The sequence below is a fragment of the Mixophyes fleayi genome, chromosome 7 (genome assembly GCF_038048845.1).
Source record: "Mixophyes fleayi isolate aMixFle1 chromosome 7, aMixFle1.hap1, whole genome shotgun sequence".
Lineage (NCBI taxonomy): Eukaryota > Metazoa > Chordata > Amphibia > Anura > Limnodynastidae > Mixophyes > Mixophyes fleayi.
Window position 1 is genome coordinate 118,725,159 of NC_134408.1, and position 16,831 is coordinate 118,741,989.

Here is a 16,831-nt window from a genome sequence, read left to right on the forward strand (position 1 = left end):
TGACCTTCTCATTATATAGCTATAATCTTCAAAACCTTTTCTTCTAGATGTTTTCAAAATGGATCCAAATTTTCTTGAGAATGAAGAAAAGTACAAAGCAATTAAAAAAGGTATGTTTAAAATAAAAAATACATGAAGTGTTTGAAATTCAGTATTGTGAATGGGTTTGATTTTGTTTTAAAAAGGAAATATAATTTGTCTGGGGAAATTCATTTTAACATAACTGCGTGTTGTCTACTTGCCATTCATGAGATGTGCAAAACGCATTTTGTTGTATTTTTCTCCAAGCCATTGAAATTCACAATACAGATAACTTTACATTAGAAATTCATACTGTATTTTTAATAAACCTGGAATGTGATTTAGTTGTCATTGCTACAATGTGTGTAATAACTCTACATCTGAAACCAGCAATGCCTTTAAATCTCGGGAGAGTTTATTTATCATTATGAATTGTCGGTGAAGGGGAAAAAACATCACCTTTTCTAAAGGTTGAAATCCAGTGCAGTTAAAGCGTCTTTGCTCATGTACTGCGTTTAGTAACTCGTTGTTGCTCTTATCCTCAGTGCAGATTTGAAAACATGATTCTGAATTTAATTGGAAATGAGGAGTTAATTATTAAATAATCCAGAGATACTCCGTATAATTTATAGAAACTTTTTTTATTTGCTATTAAAATGTGTTTGTTTGTTTTTTTTTTTGTGCTTTAAGAAATTTTGGATGAAGGGGACAGTGATTCAGAAGGAGAAGCTGGGGCAAGTGGAGATGACAGTGATGATGATGATGACGACGACGAGGAGGCTGGAGAAGAAGTTGGCGAGGAAGGTTGGTGTTTTTGTTAATGTTTGGAATATATTAATTGCATTAATTAATGGAATCAATGTTTGATATATTCAGGTCTGTGTTTCAAGACTTTATTCATGACCCGCAGCTATGGTTCCTAACTTACGTGCCATCTCCTAAATAATTTAATAGGTTTGATATTTTAATGTGGATTACCATCATGACATGCTCTCTTACACGTGTGTTTTGTAGCGGGACGTCTAAGAACCCCGTTAACACGCTATTGTACTGATATCATCATTTATAGGATTTGTTATATTGTAGTGACGGTAATATTCAGAATTTTTAGGCATAACTAGCCATTAAACCTAAATACATTCTAGTATTTAAAATGTGGACTCCCATACACAGAGCTATACCCTTGCTGATAAAGGTGAAATGTATATAGCATGAGTATGCCCCAAGTACAAGCCCATGTTTTTGGTGTTGGCCACGTGTGTGACGTTCCGTGGTATCCACTGTCCTGCACATGCACTCGCTGTTGACTTTCGGACTGTTTTTATCTGTAGTGTGGACACGACTGTCCTCTTTGTGTACTGCTGTCTTCCATAAGATCTCTTTTCTTTACAGGTCTATTTACATGTCTCTTGTATCATTTGCTTTAATTTAATAATTGAATATGCAATCATTGTATTTCATTAATTTAATTGCTCATCCATAAATGTAAATATTCTATTTAATAAATAAGTCTGGTCATAATACAAATGAGGCTTTCATGGAAATGTGCACATGGGTAACTGCAGGAAAGGTGCTGTAACCCATAGCAACCAATCAGAAATGTACTGTAGTTTTCTACACAAGGGACATGTGGCCCTCCGAGCCTTCACCTGTGGGCCCCAGCTAAATGTACACTGATACACAGGGTAGCAGATTTTCTTTGATATTCCACCCAAAACCTAATTTTCCAATTTGGATAGAATTATGCTTTAAAGACACAATATGATTACAGATTCCTTAGTGTGCTGAGCTCCTGAAGGTTTTTCCTGGTTTCTTAGACACCCGTTTAGCTATTTGTGTTACTGTGCATCTACAAATTAAAAGCCAGTGACTACATTTCTTCCACTAGCTATTAATATTTATAACATATATTCATTGTGGAAAGTTTAAAACCGGCAAACGACCAAAAAACAAAAAAGTAAACATTATGCAATTAGTTTTTACATATTTATAGTAGAGTTGTGACTAAATACAGGCAATTGATCTGCTAAAGATGGATTCAGCGGATGATTGGCAGCCGCAAATGGGTGTTGGGTTAGTGGCATGTTTGGTGTTCGTCTGATACAAATTGGCACTGAGATTATTTGAAGATAAATTAAGACAGGAGCTGAAGTAATATGGAATAAAGATGAGCTCACTGCACAAATCAGTCTGCCTCAACTTTGTTTTTCCATCCACATTTCCACATTTATGTCTTCATCACAGCTGTTTATCCAAGTTCAGTCTGTGTAACAGATGTCCCAAACTGAACTAATTTATTTTAATAAGGTCCATTGCTAAAAAGGGACGTGTAGATAAAATGTACACCTGCTGTCTACCAAAAGTTAAAGCACAATCAAACCTTAAACCTTAAAATTATAATGTTCATATATGAAACATGAAGGTAAATAAATACATTTCAGACGTGACTTTAGTTGGTCTTGAATGTAGCGTTCTGAGATCTGAACCAATGTTCCTAGAATGCAGTCTCTTTGTTTATTAGGAACCGGTGACATAATTGAAGCACAAAGTACCTTATGTATCCGTGATGTCGCTGGTTCCTGCATTGAAGAATGAAGATTTGTGCTCGTGAACATTGGTTCAGACCATAAAGTATCCAATGTGCGTTTGCAACAGTTTTGCTTTGAAGAGTATACTACTACTGCTCGTTTGTGTATAGTATTCATATACTTCTATTTAATCTATATGACAGCATGATAAAGCTACAAAAGCCGTTTTGTAAAGTTGTCCTGGTTAAAGGGACACTAACCTAGAAATATGAGTTTGTGTGATTAGTACAGGGAGATGTATGTGCTACATACAGTTTTGTAATGTAGGCAATGATCAATCTTGGTGCTATGTCTGCTACCTGTTTGTCTGCTTTCTTCATATTTTCAGACCTCTCTAGATCTGACCATTCCCCGGATGGTATACCCCTCAATGTCTCCACATGCCTTGTCATTGGGTCACGCCCCTAAACTAAATTGTATTGTGGGAGGGTGTCTCCCTTAGATTGACAGCAGGGCTCTCAGAGAAGATAAACAATGGCTGGATACTGAATGGTTGTCTTTAAGCAGAATTATTAGTACTAGATAAAGATCTTTTGACAAGAGTGTGCTTCTACATTATCTCCCAATATAACCTCTCTTCCTCTAGTTAAGAGAGAGGGATTTGTTTACCTTTAGGAACCCACTGTAGTAGGAAATTACTCCTCTCAAGTTGCCTTTTCAGGCATATAAAGGCCTGGAACGATTTTACTGGGCTGAATTGAATAGTGGCCAATGCAGCAGAGTGTACAGCAGCTGAGGCTTATTCAGTCCACTTTATCAGCTGGCATCAGCTTTATCAGCTGTATCTACAAAAGCACAAGCTCCCCAGACATCACAGTTCTAGTAACTTGGGGGGTGGTGAAGGCGAGGAGTATTTATTTCTATGAATGTCTTTAAGTATCTGCTTTCACCTGTTCTTGTAAGAAATGTTGTATCCTATTATTAATGAATATACTGTATTTTAGGACACAGTATTCACATACAACTATAGTTTATATATTATAGTATTTGAGGTACACCTACAATCTAGACCAGCTTGATTAACCTGTGGTTTTCCAGCCTACATAGAACCATAAGTCCCAGCATGCCTTCCCAAGATCTTCTGTATTTTGTAGTTGCTCCACAGTTGGAGAGCTACAGGTCACCCACCTCCGATCTAGACCAATAATGTAAATGTGTTATCATTGCAGGATTGAGAGCGTGTTCTCTTGGTTATTAGAGGGCTTAAAATAAACAGCAACTAATGATGAAGCCTTCTGGGAGTATATTCATTTACTGCTCACTTTAAAGACAATTGCAGCCTTCAATGGTTATCGAGTCACAAGAGTCAAATTTTGACTTATTATTTTGTTTGGCTTTATGCTGGACACACATCAAATGCTGTATATATTAGTCTGTTTCAGTCTGAAGCCGTTTTACTACCATCTGTTCACAATGCTTAAGTGTAGCTTCTCATTTACAAGTGACACTTCAATGCAGTGGATTAGAATAGACTGAAATTGCTCTGAAAACCTTTTGTAGTATAGTGATCTCTATCTTGGAATTGGCAATGGCCATACAAATAGAAAAATGATTGCAAAAGATAAACTACAATTATAAATACAAAAAAAATTATATATATATATTAGGAAAAGATGTGAAAAGAGACAGAACTGTGCATTACGGAGCATAAACAGTGGAACAAGGAATGGATGAATACTATATATATATATATATATATATATATATATATATATATATATATATATATATATATAGTTGCTGTCCATGACCGGTAATAATTTGATTGGATCATTATCATACATGGTGGTAAATGAGTTCATATGATGACCGCCAGAGACCTCTATTGGCCCGTGTGTGAATGGTCATCTTGCAGCTGGACCAACAAGCCCCCAAGGACAATGGAAGATATTCACTTGCAAGGCCTGAGCTTCTCCTCTGTCGCAATTGCATATGTTGCTGAGCAGTAGTATTGTACCATGTGGCACTAGTCATTTACTTCGTGGCACAACCGATCAGCAATCCTAGCCAAAAGGATATAATGCGCACCAGTTTGTTACATCCTACAGAAGTTATATTTGATGAACCAGTTTTGCCTGTTCATTTGCAAAGATTAAAAGTGCACTAACAATGTTTTGTTTAATTTTCTATAATATGTTACTATTGGCTATCTCAATCGCGTCTCTAGATAAATGTCTAGCCAAAAATCCTACTGTAAGGCTGCAGTTTAGATAACTGCTTTATATACCTTTTTGTCTACTCAAAACTTGTTCCTTTTTCTCAACCACTGTCTGCTCTCCTCTTCCTGCCCTATAAAGCAACTTTGAGGAATAAACACACACAAGATGATGTGTTTATAAGCTGGGTGAACACTGATGATGTGAGGCAAAAATAGGTCTGATTAAGGTAACTCGAAAGGCTTTCTTTTTCAGGCAAAGCTTCTTGACTAAACCTCATAACACCAGATGGAAATGTCACACATTCTTACCTGTACAAAATATAATTACAGGCAATACATTAAATGGATTGAGTTACTCAAATGTAAAATTAGCATTAAACAGCCTAGGAAAATGGAAACGTAGAAAAAAATGTGTTTCTCCTGCCAAGTGTGTTTTGTGGTATTTAGAGTCTAAGAAACAAACACATTCGGTGTGTGAAAGTCTATTCTAATATATGTTGCTGAATAAAATGGGTACTTGGGGCTATGTTCTTCTATCATTAAATCTAATGTTAACTCACTTTTCTTTATATTTAGGAGAAAAAATGACTATTCACGACAAAACCGAAATTAACTTGGTTTCATTCCGCCGCACAATCTATCTTGCAATCCAATCAAGGTAAGGCAGTTGATTATGATTACATTTTGGGCTGTTAATAGTTTTCATGTAAGGTTTATTCTATTGATGCTTAAATTCCTGCTTCCTAATACTTTTCTATGAAAAATAGCTATCCTTTATTGCCATAAAGGGCGCTCCTAATTCTGAAATCCTCTGCAGATGTCTGGCTCTCCCTCTTCTGACATGTAATATGAATATCTGACCACTATAAACACCCTTCTCTATCTCTAATTGGGAATAGCTGACAAAACTGAAAGCTGACAGTCTATGCTGGGAGAGGGAGAGTCTACAAATAAGATGTATAGAGTTGTCTTTTAATAAGTTTGCTTTACTAATGAATATACTGAATAAGTCAAATGGATGTTAACTTTCAAATAGTGAAAACTGCTTTCAGCAAGACCTAATGTAGTCAAAGGGTCCATTTTTTAAATACAGGTCCCTGTCTACCTGTTTCCATTGGCAACGCTCTGGTAAAGACTACATATAATGTTACCGCAGCTGAACGTTCTCTTGTCAGATGGAATGCATGTGGCCCTCTGCGTGTGTCAAACCCCTAACATTGTGTCACTAAAAACCCCCTGCCAAAATTGGTTGCTGGCAGGAGTTTGGTAAGCCCCTGGTGACAGCTGATATATATCAGCCTCTTGAAGAGACTAGACTCCTCAGTTTCTGCATATTCAGGTACTATTAGAAGAACATGGCTGGAGATCTTGCTGTAGATACCAGTTAGGTAGTGACTTGTATTGGCTTTAAAAGCTATGTCAACTTGTGCTGTACTTTATTTAGTAATTACTCTAATAAACATTTCTCTTTCATCCAGTCTGCGGGACACTGCTTACCATGGGTTGTGGAGGGAGCTTGGGGAGTTGGCACCTAACTAGTTAACTTTTAGTACTGCCGATAGACCCCTCCCCTCTACAACCCCCCTGCCCCCTCTTGCTCAGTTTTTTTTTAGGTGCCCAGGGAGTTGGGCAGTGTTTTTTAGTGCTTAATGTAATTTTTTTTATTTCATTTTATTTTATTCTTGTATTTTTTTACGGGTGGCAGAGCTGGAGCGTGTGCTACTATAGAGAACACACATACTTTGTATTGCTGTGTACAATTGGGGCTAGCAGGGGTTATATTATAGTTCTCCTACTTGCTTAACTATTATTTGTGTTTAAGATAATTTATATCTACATTGGTTGATTACTTGTTGTTACACTATACTCTCCACACATTTATACCTCTTTCTCTACTCAACTAAATTTAACAATTTAAGTCTGTGTGTTTGGTGTGCCTTCCTTTATTAAGAAATGACAGATAAGGGAAAGGGCCCTATTGCAAAATATTTTACATGTTCTAAATGTAGTGTAAAATTACCTTGTGGGCAGAAGGACCCGTTGGCACTCTGCTCTGTCTGCGAAGCAGGGGTCCCCCCTGTGCAAACCCAGCATATTTCAGCCCCACTGACGGAGAAAACGGCCTGGGTCACCTCCCTGACAGTCAGTTTCCTCTTTAGCACAGATGGTTTTTCAATCCAATCAATTGCTATCTACTGTGGCAACTTCGGTGGCTAATAATACTAGTGCGCAGTTGGGCCTCCCTGTTACCACAGGTTCTATTGGAACGTCTATACCAGGACCTTACTCTCTACATACAGACCAAGCCCCTGTTCCCACAGAACGGGCATGGTCTGCAGCATTTATAAAGGGTTTTGATAAACTAAACCAGTTACTTGAATCCGCAAATATTCCGCCTGCTAAAAGAAGGAGGCCTAGATCTGATAATCCCCTTATGGTCCTTTCAGATTCTGAGGAGTTTTCAGAGGAAGAGGGGGAAATTAATTCTAATCCTGACTAGGTTCAAACTTTGGGACAGGAAGAAAGCTCTAAAAGCCAATTTATTAACTATTTGATTTTAGCAGTAAGACAGGCGTTGGACCTCCCAGAACCGGAGGATCCTATTCCTACAGACAGAAGTCTCTTTAAGAAGGCCAAAAGAAAGGCTATTCGTTTTCTCCCTTCAGTAGAGCTTAAGGATATTGCAGAAGGAGCCAAGAAACAGCCTGATAAAAGGTTCTCTGTTCCCAAAAGATTCTCTTCCTTGTATCCATTGCAGGAGGAAGATGTGGTTCGCTGGTAGAGTATTCCAAAAGTGGATATTCCAATAGCCCGATTGGCCAAGCACACTTTACTCCCAGCTCCTGGTTCTGCATCTATGCAGGACGCCAATGACCGCAGAGTGGAATCCCAGCTAAAATCTATGTTTGCGGCTGCGGGTTCTTCATTTAGGCCCACATTTGCTTCAGCTTGGGTTGCTAGAGCTATGGAAGCATGGGCAGACCAGCTGGCAGAGGCATTACAGGACTGATTTACTTCCCCTGGCTTTACATTTGAAGGAGGCATCGGGGTGCCTTTATGAGGCGGCCCAGAACACAGCGGCTGTATCCTCTTCTATTCAGGCTGCATCTATTTCAGCAAGAAGAACATTATGGCTGAAATCCTGGGAAGTAGATGCGGAATCAAAAAAGTCTGTGGAAACCATTCCTTTTTCTGCAGCAGGTTTGTTCGGCCCGGAATTGGATACCCTGATCTCACAGGCAACGGGGGGCAAAAGCACTTCCTTGCCAGTATTCCCTAGCAAGAGCCGAAACCCTCGGGTCAGCTCCTTTCGTCAGCCCTTTCGGGGGACCTCCTTGCCTAGAGGACAGTCCTTTAGAGGCAGACAGCCCAATTCTCGAGGCTCCTCTGCCAGGGGGAGATCCTCGTTTGCAGCTAGGCGCCAGGCCTCCAAGACTCAGGAGAAGCCTGCGTCCTGACGACCACTCTGTTCTCCTGGAAGGGGCGCCAGTGGGGGGACGTCTGTCTTTGTTTCTAGAACAATGGGCAGCGTCCTCCCAAGATCCTTGGATTAGGGGCATTATATCAGAGGGGTACAGGATAGAGACCTGCTGGGCCCGGTTCCACATCGCTTCTTCATGACTCCGCTCCCCCGAGATCCATCAAGAAGGCAGGCGATACAGGTCCTTTGTCGCCTCTCTTCTTTCTCAAAGAGTTATCTGCAGGGTCCCAGATTTCCAGAAGGGACAGGGGTTTTATTCAAACCTGTTTCTGGTCAGGAAGCCGGACGGCTCCTTTCGTCCCATCCTAAACCTAAAGGGCCTCAATGTGCACTTACGGGTGGACAAATTTCGGATGGAATCCCTAAGGTCGGTGATAAACGGCTTAGAGAAGGATCAGTTTATGGCGTCCATAGAGATAAAAGACGCATACCTTCACATTCCCATTTGGATCCACCATCAGTCCCTCCTAAGATTCTCGGTGGGATCCTTCCACTATCCGTTTTGGGCCCTCCCCTTTGGCCTCTCAACAGCGCCAAGGGTTTTCACGAAGATCATGTCAGTAATGGCAGCATGTCTTCACCCTCAGGGAGTTCAGGTCATGCCTTATTTGGACGACCTGCTCATCAAATCCTCCACAGAAAATGACTTACGTCATCACTTATCCCTCACCATGGCGGTTCTCGAGAGCCATGGATGGCTAATAAACTTAAAGAAATCCCAGTTGGTTCCGTGTCAACGCATGGTTTTCCTAGGGCTCCTTATGGACACCAGCCAGCAAAGGGTGTTCCTTCCTGTCGAGAAGATCAGTTCTATTCAGAGTATAACAACTCAGGTCTTGTCTTCTCCCAGCCCCTCAGTGCACTTGTGCATGCGGCTGCTGGGAAAGATGGTGGCCTCCTTCGAGAATATCCCCTTCGGTCGAGCCCATTCTCGATGTTTTCAGTGGGATATTTTGACGAAATGGTCAGGATCCCACCTACGCTTGGACCTTCAGAGGATCTCTCTTGCTCCGAAGGCACGAGAATCGCTTCAGTGGTGGCTGATTCAGGATCACATGACAGTGGGCAGGTCCTTCGCTCCATGGTCATGGATCATAGCCACGACGGACACCAGCCTGAAAGGTTGGGGGGCGGTAATCCTGCACCTCCGGCTCCAGGGGCTTTGGTTGGTTCAGGAATCGGCCTTGTCAATAAACGTGCTAGAGTTGAAGGTTATTCTTTTGGCCCTCCGGGGGGCCTAGTCCCTCCTCCAGGGCCACCCTGTCAGAGTTCAGTCCGACAATGCCACGGCCGGGAGGAACCAGGAGTGCAGCTGCAATGAATATTGCAGCTCAAATTCTGGTTTGGGCAGAACAGCATGTTCCAGCAATATCGGCAGTATACATTCCAGGAATAAGAAATTGGGAGGCCAACTACCCAAGTCAAAACCAGTTGATGTTGGGGAAGTGGTCACTCCATCCGGAAGTTTTCCAGTCTCTGGTTCAGAGGTGGGGTCTTCCGGACATAGATTTCATGGCCTCCAGACACAACAGAAAGGTTCAGAGGTTTTGCGCAAGGGCAAGAGACCCCTAGCGGTGGCAATGGATGTTATGGCAATGCCATGGGAGTTCAGGTTGGGATACCTGTTTCCTCCGATCCCCATGCTTCCTCGCATACTCAGACGAGTAAGGCAGGGCGGTCTGCCAGTAATTCTAATAGCTCCCTCATGGCCGCGCCGTGTCTGGTACGCGGACATAATCTCTATGGCGGAAGAACAGGGTTTCCGTCTTCCGTCTCGAGACGACCCTCTTCTGCAGGGTCCCTTCCGTCACCAGAATTTACTTCGGCTCACTTTAACGGCATGGCTGTTGAAGCCAGCCTCTGGAGGGCTAGAGGTTTTTCCTCCAGCGTAGTGAGTGAACACTATGATGCGAGCCATCTATCACCGGATTTGGAGAGCCTACATCAGATGGTGTGAAAATAGGACACGTCACTCGTCCTCCTTTCGTCTCCCTCGCTTGTTGGCTTTCCTTCAGGATGGCCTGGAAGCAGGGCTTCGGTTAGGTTCTTTAAAGGTCCAGGTATCGGCTCTTTCAGTATTTTTTCACCTGAAATTAGCGGATTTACCAGATGTTAGGACTTTCCTTCAGAGAGTCTTGCATATTCAGCCTCCCTATGTTCCGCCTACAGCACCATGGGATCTCAACCAGGTACTGGATATGCTTAAAGGGCCTCCTTTTGAGCCATTGCTTCTGGCAGATTTGAAGTGGTTGACCTGGAAGGTCCTCTTTCTTTTGGCTATTGTATCTGCACATAGAGTTTTGAAATTAGGAGCTCTTTCTTGTCGGGAACCATATCTGGTTTTCCACTAGGACAGAGAGGTGTTAAGAACCCTCCCTTCCTTTGTTCCAAAGGTAGTTTCGTCTTTTCATCTGAACCAGGAAATCGTAGTTCCGGTCTTCTCATCTACCTCCCATTCGGATCGACAGTCTATGGAAAAGCTAGATGTGGTTAGGGCTCTCCGCATTTATGTCAAAAGAACTTCTCAGATTAGACGTACTGATTCCCTGTTTGTTCTTTATGATGCCAATAAGAGAGGCTGGCCAGCCTCAAAACAGTCCATTGCAAGATGGATTACGGCAACCATCAAGCAAGCTTACATAAAGGCTAACCGTCCTGTGCCGGAGAGACTTACCGCCCATTCCACCAGATCGGTAGGGGCGTCGTGGGCAGAGAGAAATGGGGCTTCTGCAGACCAGCTTTGTAGGGCAGCCACCTGGTCCTCTGTCCACACCTTTACAAAATTTTACCGGTTTAATGTAATCGGCGGATGCAAATTTCACTCGTAGTGCTTTACGAGCGGGGCTTTCAGAGTAGTCCCACCCTTAGGGGGCTGCTTTAGAACGTCCCCATGGTAAGCAGTGTACCCCAGAGTAGATGAAAGAGAAAAGAGGATTTATGTACTTACGTTAAATCCGTTTCTCTGATTCCATCTGGGGGACACTGCGATCCCTCCCTTCTGCTTTTCTTCTGTGTGCTCTTGTTTGACTGGCCTTTTCTCCTTGGGCTTTTTAATTAACTGAACAGGAGGGGGCAGGGGGATTGTAGAGGGGAGGGGTCTGTCGGCAGTACTAAAGTTAACTAGTTAGGTGCCAACTCCCCAAGCTCCCTCCACAACCCATGGTAAGCAGTGTCCCCCAGACGGAATCAGAGAAACGGATTTAACGTAAGTACATAAATCCTCTTTTTTTTCACCAGGCACCACTTACCTGAATGAAACGGCTTCCTTGTTATATCTAATATTTGATCGTAATAACAGCCGCTTCTTCATGCTTTCCTTTGTTGCTTTGGACAACCGTGTCCCTTGATCTGGATAGTCTGACTGGAAATCAACCCAACTCTAAATTATAATCCACCTGCTAAACTTTACTGAATAAACAACTCCCCAAAACCCTTGTTCTCCACTTTATGAAATAATTGTTTCCGTCATAGTCCAAATGGAAAACCCTATCCTCTTCTCTAATTCTCTTTAGATATGTTAAAATCCAAATGAAGGAAAAAAGAAAGCAAAAAACAAAAAAATCCCCTTTGTGAATGGTGTGGGCCTTTTTTTCAAATGGCCAGTCTAGGAACCCAATTGTGATTGGCCAGCGGAGAAGGGGAGTCATAAGGGGAACAGTGCTGCGGAATTAGTGGCGCTATATAAATAGCTGATGGTGATGATGATTCTGCAGACTTCAGGCCAAGATTTTGACAAGTATGCAATGTTTCCCAGCCAAATGCATAATGAGTCAAAAATTCCATGGAACGCTATCTTAAAGTGTACATAAAAACATAAAATACCTGAAAACATAAATAGGCGCACAACCTGCAAAGCAGCCCTTATCCACAGACCTCACCCATAAAGATCTGAAAAAGAACCAACATGCAAAAAGTAAGATAGAAGACGGCACTAAACAGTATGTTCTAAAAATCCCAATAGGAGTCATTAAATTCAATCCCACTGTTACGTGATCAAATAATCCTCCATATGAATTTTTTAATTAAAGATGTGAATACTTAATTTAGTGATCCTGCAAATAATTCAATATCTTTCAAGCATTCAAAAAGAAAAAACAAATCATGGTGCAATATTTCTTAATGATGTATAGTTTCCATAGTGGGATAAACAAGAAAAAATTACCATAGTGCTATGGATTTATTCTCCAATAAACGGGAAAAAAGAAAGCTTCAAATGTCAGTCCTGAAGTCTGCTCTCCACCACCGTGGAGGAGAGTAGACTTTGGGACTGACATTTACTTACACCACACATACAGGAACATAAAGGCCGGCTTCCTGCAGTTGTCCTTCAGCGGGGATCAGAGTGTTTTCCTTGATATGCTGTTTTTCATCTAGTTGTGGTAAGAATCCATCTGTACCCGAGGTCGGGTTTTTGAAGATTTTATGTATTTTTTATTGATATCCTGTTATATTATGGTGTTAAAGTTTCAAGTTGATTTTTTCTGTTTATTGGAGAATAATTCCATATCACTATGGTATATTTTTCTTGTTTATCACACTATGGAAACTATACATCATTGAGTATTGAACCATGATTTGGTTTTTTTCTTTTTTCACATGACGCGCTGATATATACAACCAAAGATTTAACAGCTAATGAATGCTAGAAAGATATTGAATTATTTGCGGAATTACTAAATGAAGTATTCACATCTTTAATTGAACATTCATGTGGAGGATTATTTGATCACATAACAGTGAGATTGAATTTAATGACTTTCTTCTATTGGCGATTTTCAAAACATACTCTTTAGCGCCGTCTTCTATCTTACGTTAAGATAGTAACATGCAAAAAGTAATTGCTACTTAAAAGTTCAGTAAAGATGGACATGCATCAGTTACCACCTATTTAAACAGAACTTATGCCATGTATAAAATGTCTTCTAATTAGAATATATGGCAATAAAATGTTTTGCAATATATAATGCATCAGAGACATTTTAATTTTTGTACAAAACATTTCAACATAACCTTGAATTTGTAAAGTCCTTTTCATTCTAGCAGAAAACAATAACCTCTTAGTAAGATGGTTTAATATTGTTCTGTCCATTTATATAGCCATTTATGCTTAAAACTGAAATTGGTTCATTCAGAATCTTGTGTTCAGCAGTCAGCATTGTCTAATTTTACCTTCTGATAATCATATGGTAATGTGGTTATTTCATCTGACTTTTCAGCATTTATTTTTCCTGCTTATTTGTCAGCAATGCAGGAAAAAAAATCGGAAGCAAAAATGTCTAGCTTCCAAATGTGTGTGATCGGCAAAAAGCCTGGATCAAAATAATGCTGGTGTAATGGCTTTTTGTGACCGTAAAATGTACTTATACCTACAGATGCTTAATGGAGCTTACCAATTCCTATAACTCTACTGGTGCTTTTCTGCAATAAATGTATCTGATTTCATCTGAAAATCCGCTAATGATTTAACAGCTCCTGCTTCCCTGTGAGGCAATTTTCAGATTTAGCAAAATGTGTTTGATACTAATGTTAACTTTTCCATCTCTACTTATCACCCTACCGCCAGGTCCGCATTGATCCATGTGCTTTCATTATATAGGAAGCATTTCTGAATCTTTTTTTTTTTTTTTTCAGGCTTTTGCTTTTAATATTTTTTTTTATAGAATTTTCTTATGATACTTCGGATTTACTGACCATACTACTTTTACAGATGTAATTAAAACCTCAATGAAAATGCCGTTCTCAGTCTTGTATTTCTAAAAGCCAAATGCATGACTGACTTCTGTAATTGAAGACAGAACATTTATGGGCCACAAAACAAAACTAGTCGTGAAAACTGAAAAGTGTTTGTACACCTCCTCTTTAAAGCCAGTCCCTGCTTTTCACAGGCATCTGTTAAAGAGCTTTAAATATGGGTTGCCACCTTGGGTGATCTATGATTGATTGGTTGTGGGCCACTTAAACTCAATCAATCATGTGACACTTTCTAGTGTTGCGAAAGTTTCATATATTGAGATCATCTTTAGCAGAAAAGGAGGGTGAACAACTCATTTTAACATTCTTCTTGACCGAAGGGACATTGGTGCTGTGGTCTAAAATATTAATAGAGGCAGCATTTGTAAAATAAAAATAAAAAAAAGATTTCTGGAATAAGACTTGCTTTAAAACTGATGTGCGTATAAAAGACAACATAAGAATATTTTGGCAATTCACTCTTAGGCAGGTCTAACAAACCTGTGGCACTACAAGTAACAGCATGCACTGCCAGCAACCAGCTGCCTGTCTACTGGCAAAGCATGCTGGGAATTTTTCATAACACCTGGAGAGCCACAGGTGGCTGACCAGGCCTACTCTCAGGTATTGGCATTTGATGTTTCAGGTCTGCTATGCCGGTGTACATCCACCTTTTTAGAAGTGCTCTGAAACAAGTCACAACACATGGAGACCACATTGAAAACATTGCATTTAGCGGGTCTTAATGCAACTCCGTAGATAGTGATGAATGCTTGACAAATACATGACAAACACATCATGTGTGTCTGATACAATCCCAAGAACTCGTGGTCACTGCAATAACTGTTGTAACTGGCACTTTTCCTCCATGCAGATGGGGCGAGATGGGAGTGTGTGTGGGGGGCGGAGGGGGGTAGGTCATTTATACATGTCACAGGGTCACCAAGACACTTGACCAGGACACAACCCAATCATTCTTAAGTAAAATGTAAGGGAAAAAATATAAATATGAAATATATCTTTCTGAGATCTATGCCGAACAGAGAAAACGCATGACATTCATAGCTATGACCATATACAGTGGATATTAATGCTTTTTTTTGTTTTCTTATTCAGTTTAGACTTTGAAGAATGTGCCCATAAGTTAATAAAGATGGACTTCCCAGACAGTCAAACGGTACGTCTTATAATGTAATATATATTCTGATAATATACTGCAAGTATTTTTGTATTTTGGTCCTAAACTTAAAAAAATACTACTCTGATTTTCACCTTTATAACATGGAATGATTTAGAAGATTTGAAAATATCTGCCTCTTTAAAAGTATAAGACACAGCAATACTACCCTGATTTCCTGAATTTAAGAGTACAATCAGAAATTGCCGTCAGGCTATGGGAATGTTTCTTTGTAAATGGAGAGAACTTTCCCTACATGGAAATGGCTTGTATTACTCTGATTGTATCACATCATGGTGGGTACAGGTCTGTATATCTTGACAAGATAGTAATAGTATTTTTCCCTTACAACTTTAAACTTTAAAATCTCTGTATGTGGGAAGTTCCACCGTGCCTGGCACGCTTCACATACCTGACTCCGCACCGCCTAACTTTCCTGCATTCCAAATTAGACCACCTTTTTTCACAGGAAATTGGGACTGTCCGAAAGGGCAGTTTGTCTTTCCTATTAAGACACTGCCTAAGTTACTATACTGCAAACACAGGTTCGCGCATACAGTCCAGCAGTCACTTCTATTCCAGCAAAAGGTGTCTGGTTCTTTCCATGTTCCTTTTCATTAAATGAACGTGTAATAAATAATGTGTTAATATTTACAGCCTGCTGAGCATTCCATGTTTTCTTCACTCTTATACCTACTTTCCCAGTGTCAGCATCACTCACACATTTTGAAAGATTATTCCAAAGGAAAGTCTGAGCACGACTTCCTAATGCCACAATTTAATGTTATTTGCCAGTCCAAAATAGGATTTGTCATTTTAATGCTCTTCTTATTTGGCTTTAGGCAATATTTTTAGAGTGAGGAATGACCACAGCTAACCAGAAAAAAAACAAACACAAAAAGTACCTTTTTAGATGTATCGTTAAATTGAATATATAGTAGTTTTGTTCATACTTTTACCCTTGTAACATTTTCTGTACAGTTTGGCTTTATGTATCATGTATTTTTTATTTTTTTTTCATTTCACTACACGCTGTACTTCAGCTGATGTTCCTAAATAGCACCTTTTAACTGTCTAATATCTTTCAAGTTTGACACGATTCCTTTTAGAGACTATTTTTGTAGGGTACAAAATCTACTCTGTCCAGCATGCTTCTTGCAATGTAAAACAAATTGGCAGTTAGAAGGCCGTTATAGTTATAAGTTATAGTGGTTAACGTTAAATTGCTGTTTGCTGCCTGTACCAAATCTCTTGCATTGTGTAGTATAATATAAATGGAGCATATTTTGTGTGTTTTTAGTCATACTGTGGGAAGCACTCTTTAAGTTTGTGATGAATTCTGTCTTGTAATAAAAGAATGCTAAAAATAAAATGTACTCAGTGAAAAATGTTATGGATTTTTTTTCTTCATATTTTAGATATACCCCATTACTGAGCCTTGCAAGTGTTTGTCTATACCAGATGCTGTATTCACCAGGTCCTATTTTGCAATTTTCACCACTAGGCCCTCTGTCCTCCAAAGGGTTAATATCAACACTTTGCCAATTAGTATTCGAACATAATTAATCGGTAAATGATCTGCACAAGTGTGAGTAATAGAGGGACACGGGAGAGATTTTAGACCCCAAACAGTGGACTTAAAGGCCATGCCAAGGGTTCAAAATCTGTGAGTCACG

General features: G+C 40.1%; 1 protein-coding gene across 1 annotated transcript in view; it reads left to right on the forward strand.

The window, feature by feature from the left end:
- CWC22 (CWC22 spliceosome associated protein) overlaps positions 1-16,831 on the forward strand; it is a 65,812-nt gene that overhangs the window by 21,204 nt on the left and 27,777 nt on the right. Inside the window, exons 10-13 of the mRNA XM_075180506.1 lie at positions 48-110; positions 712-825; positions 5,344-5,425; positions 15,095-15,155. Of these exons, the coding sequence (XP_075036607.1) occupies positions 48-110; positions 712-825; positions 5,344-5,425; positions 15,095-15,155 (320 nt within the window). The remainder of the gene's footprint in view (positions 1-47; positions 111-711; positions 826-5,343; positions 5,426-15,094; positions 15,156-16,831) is intronic.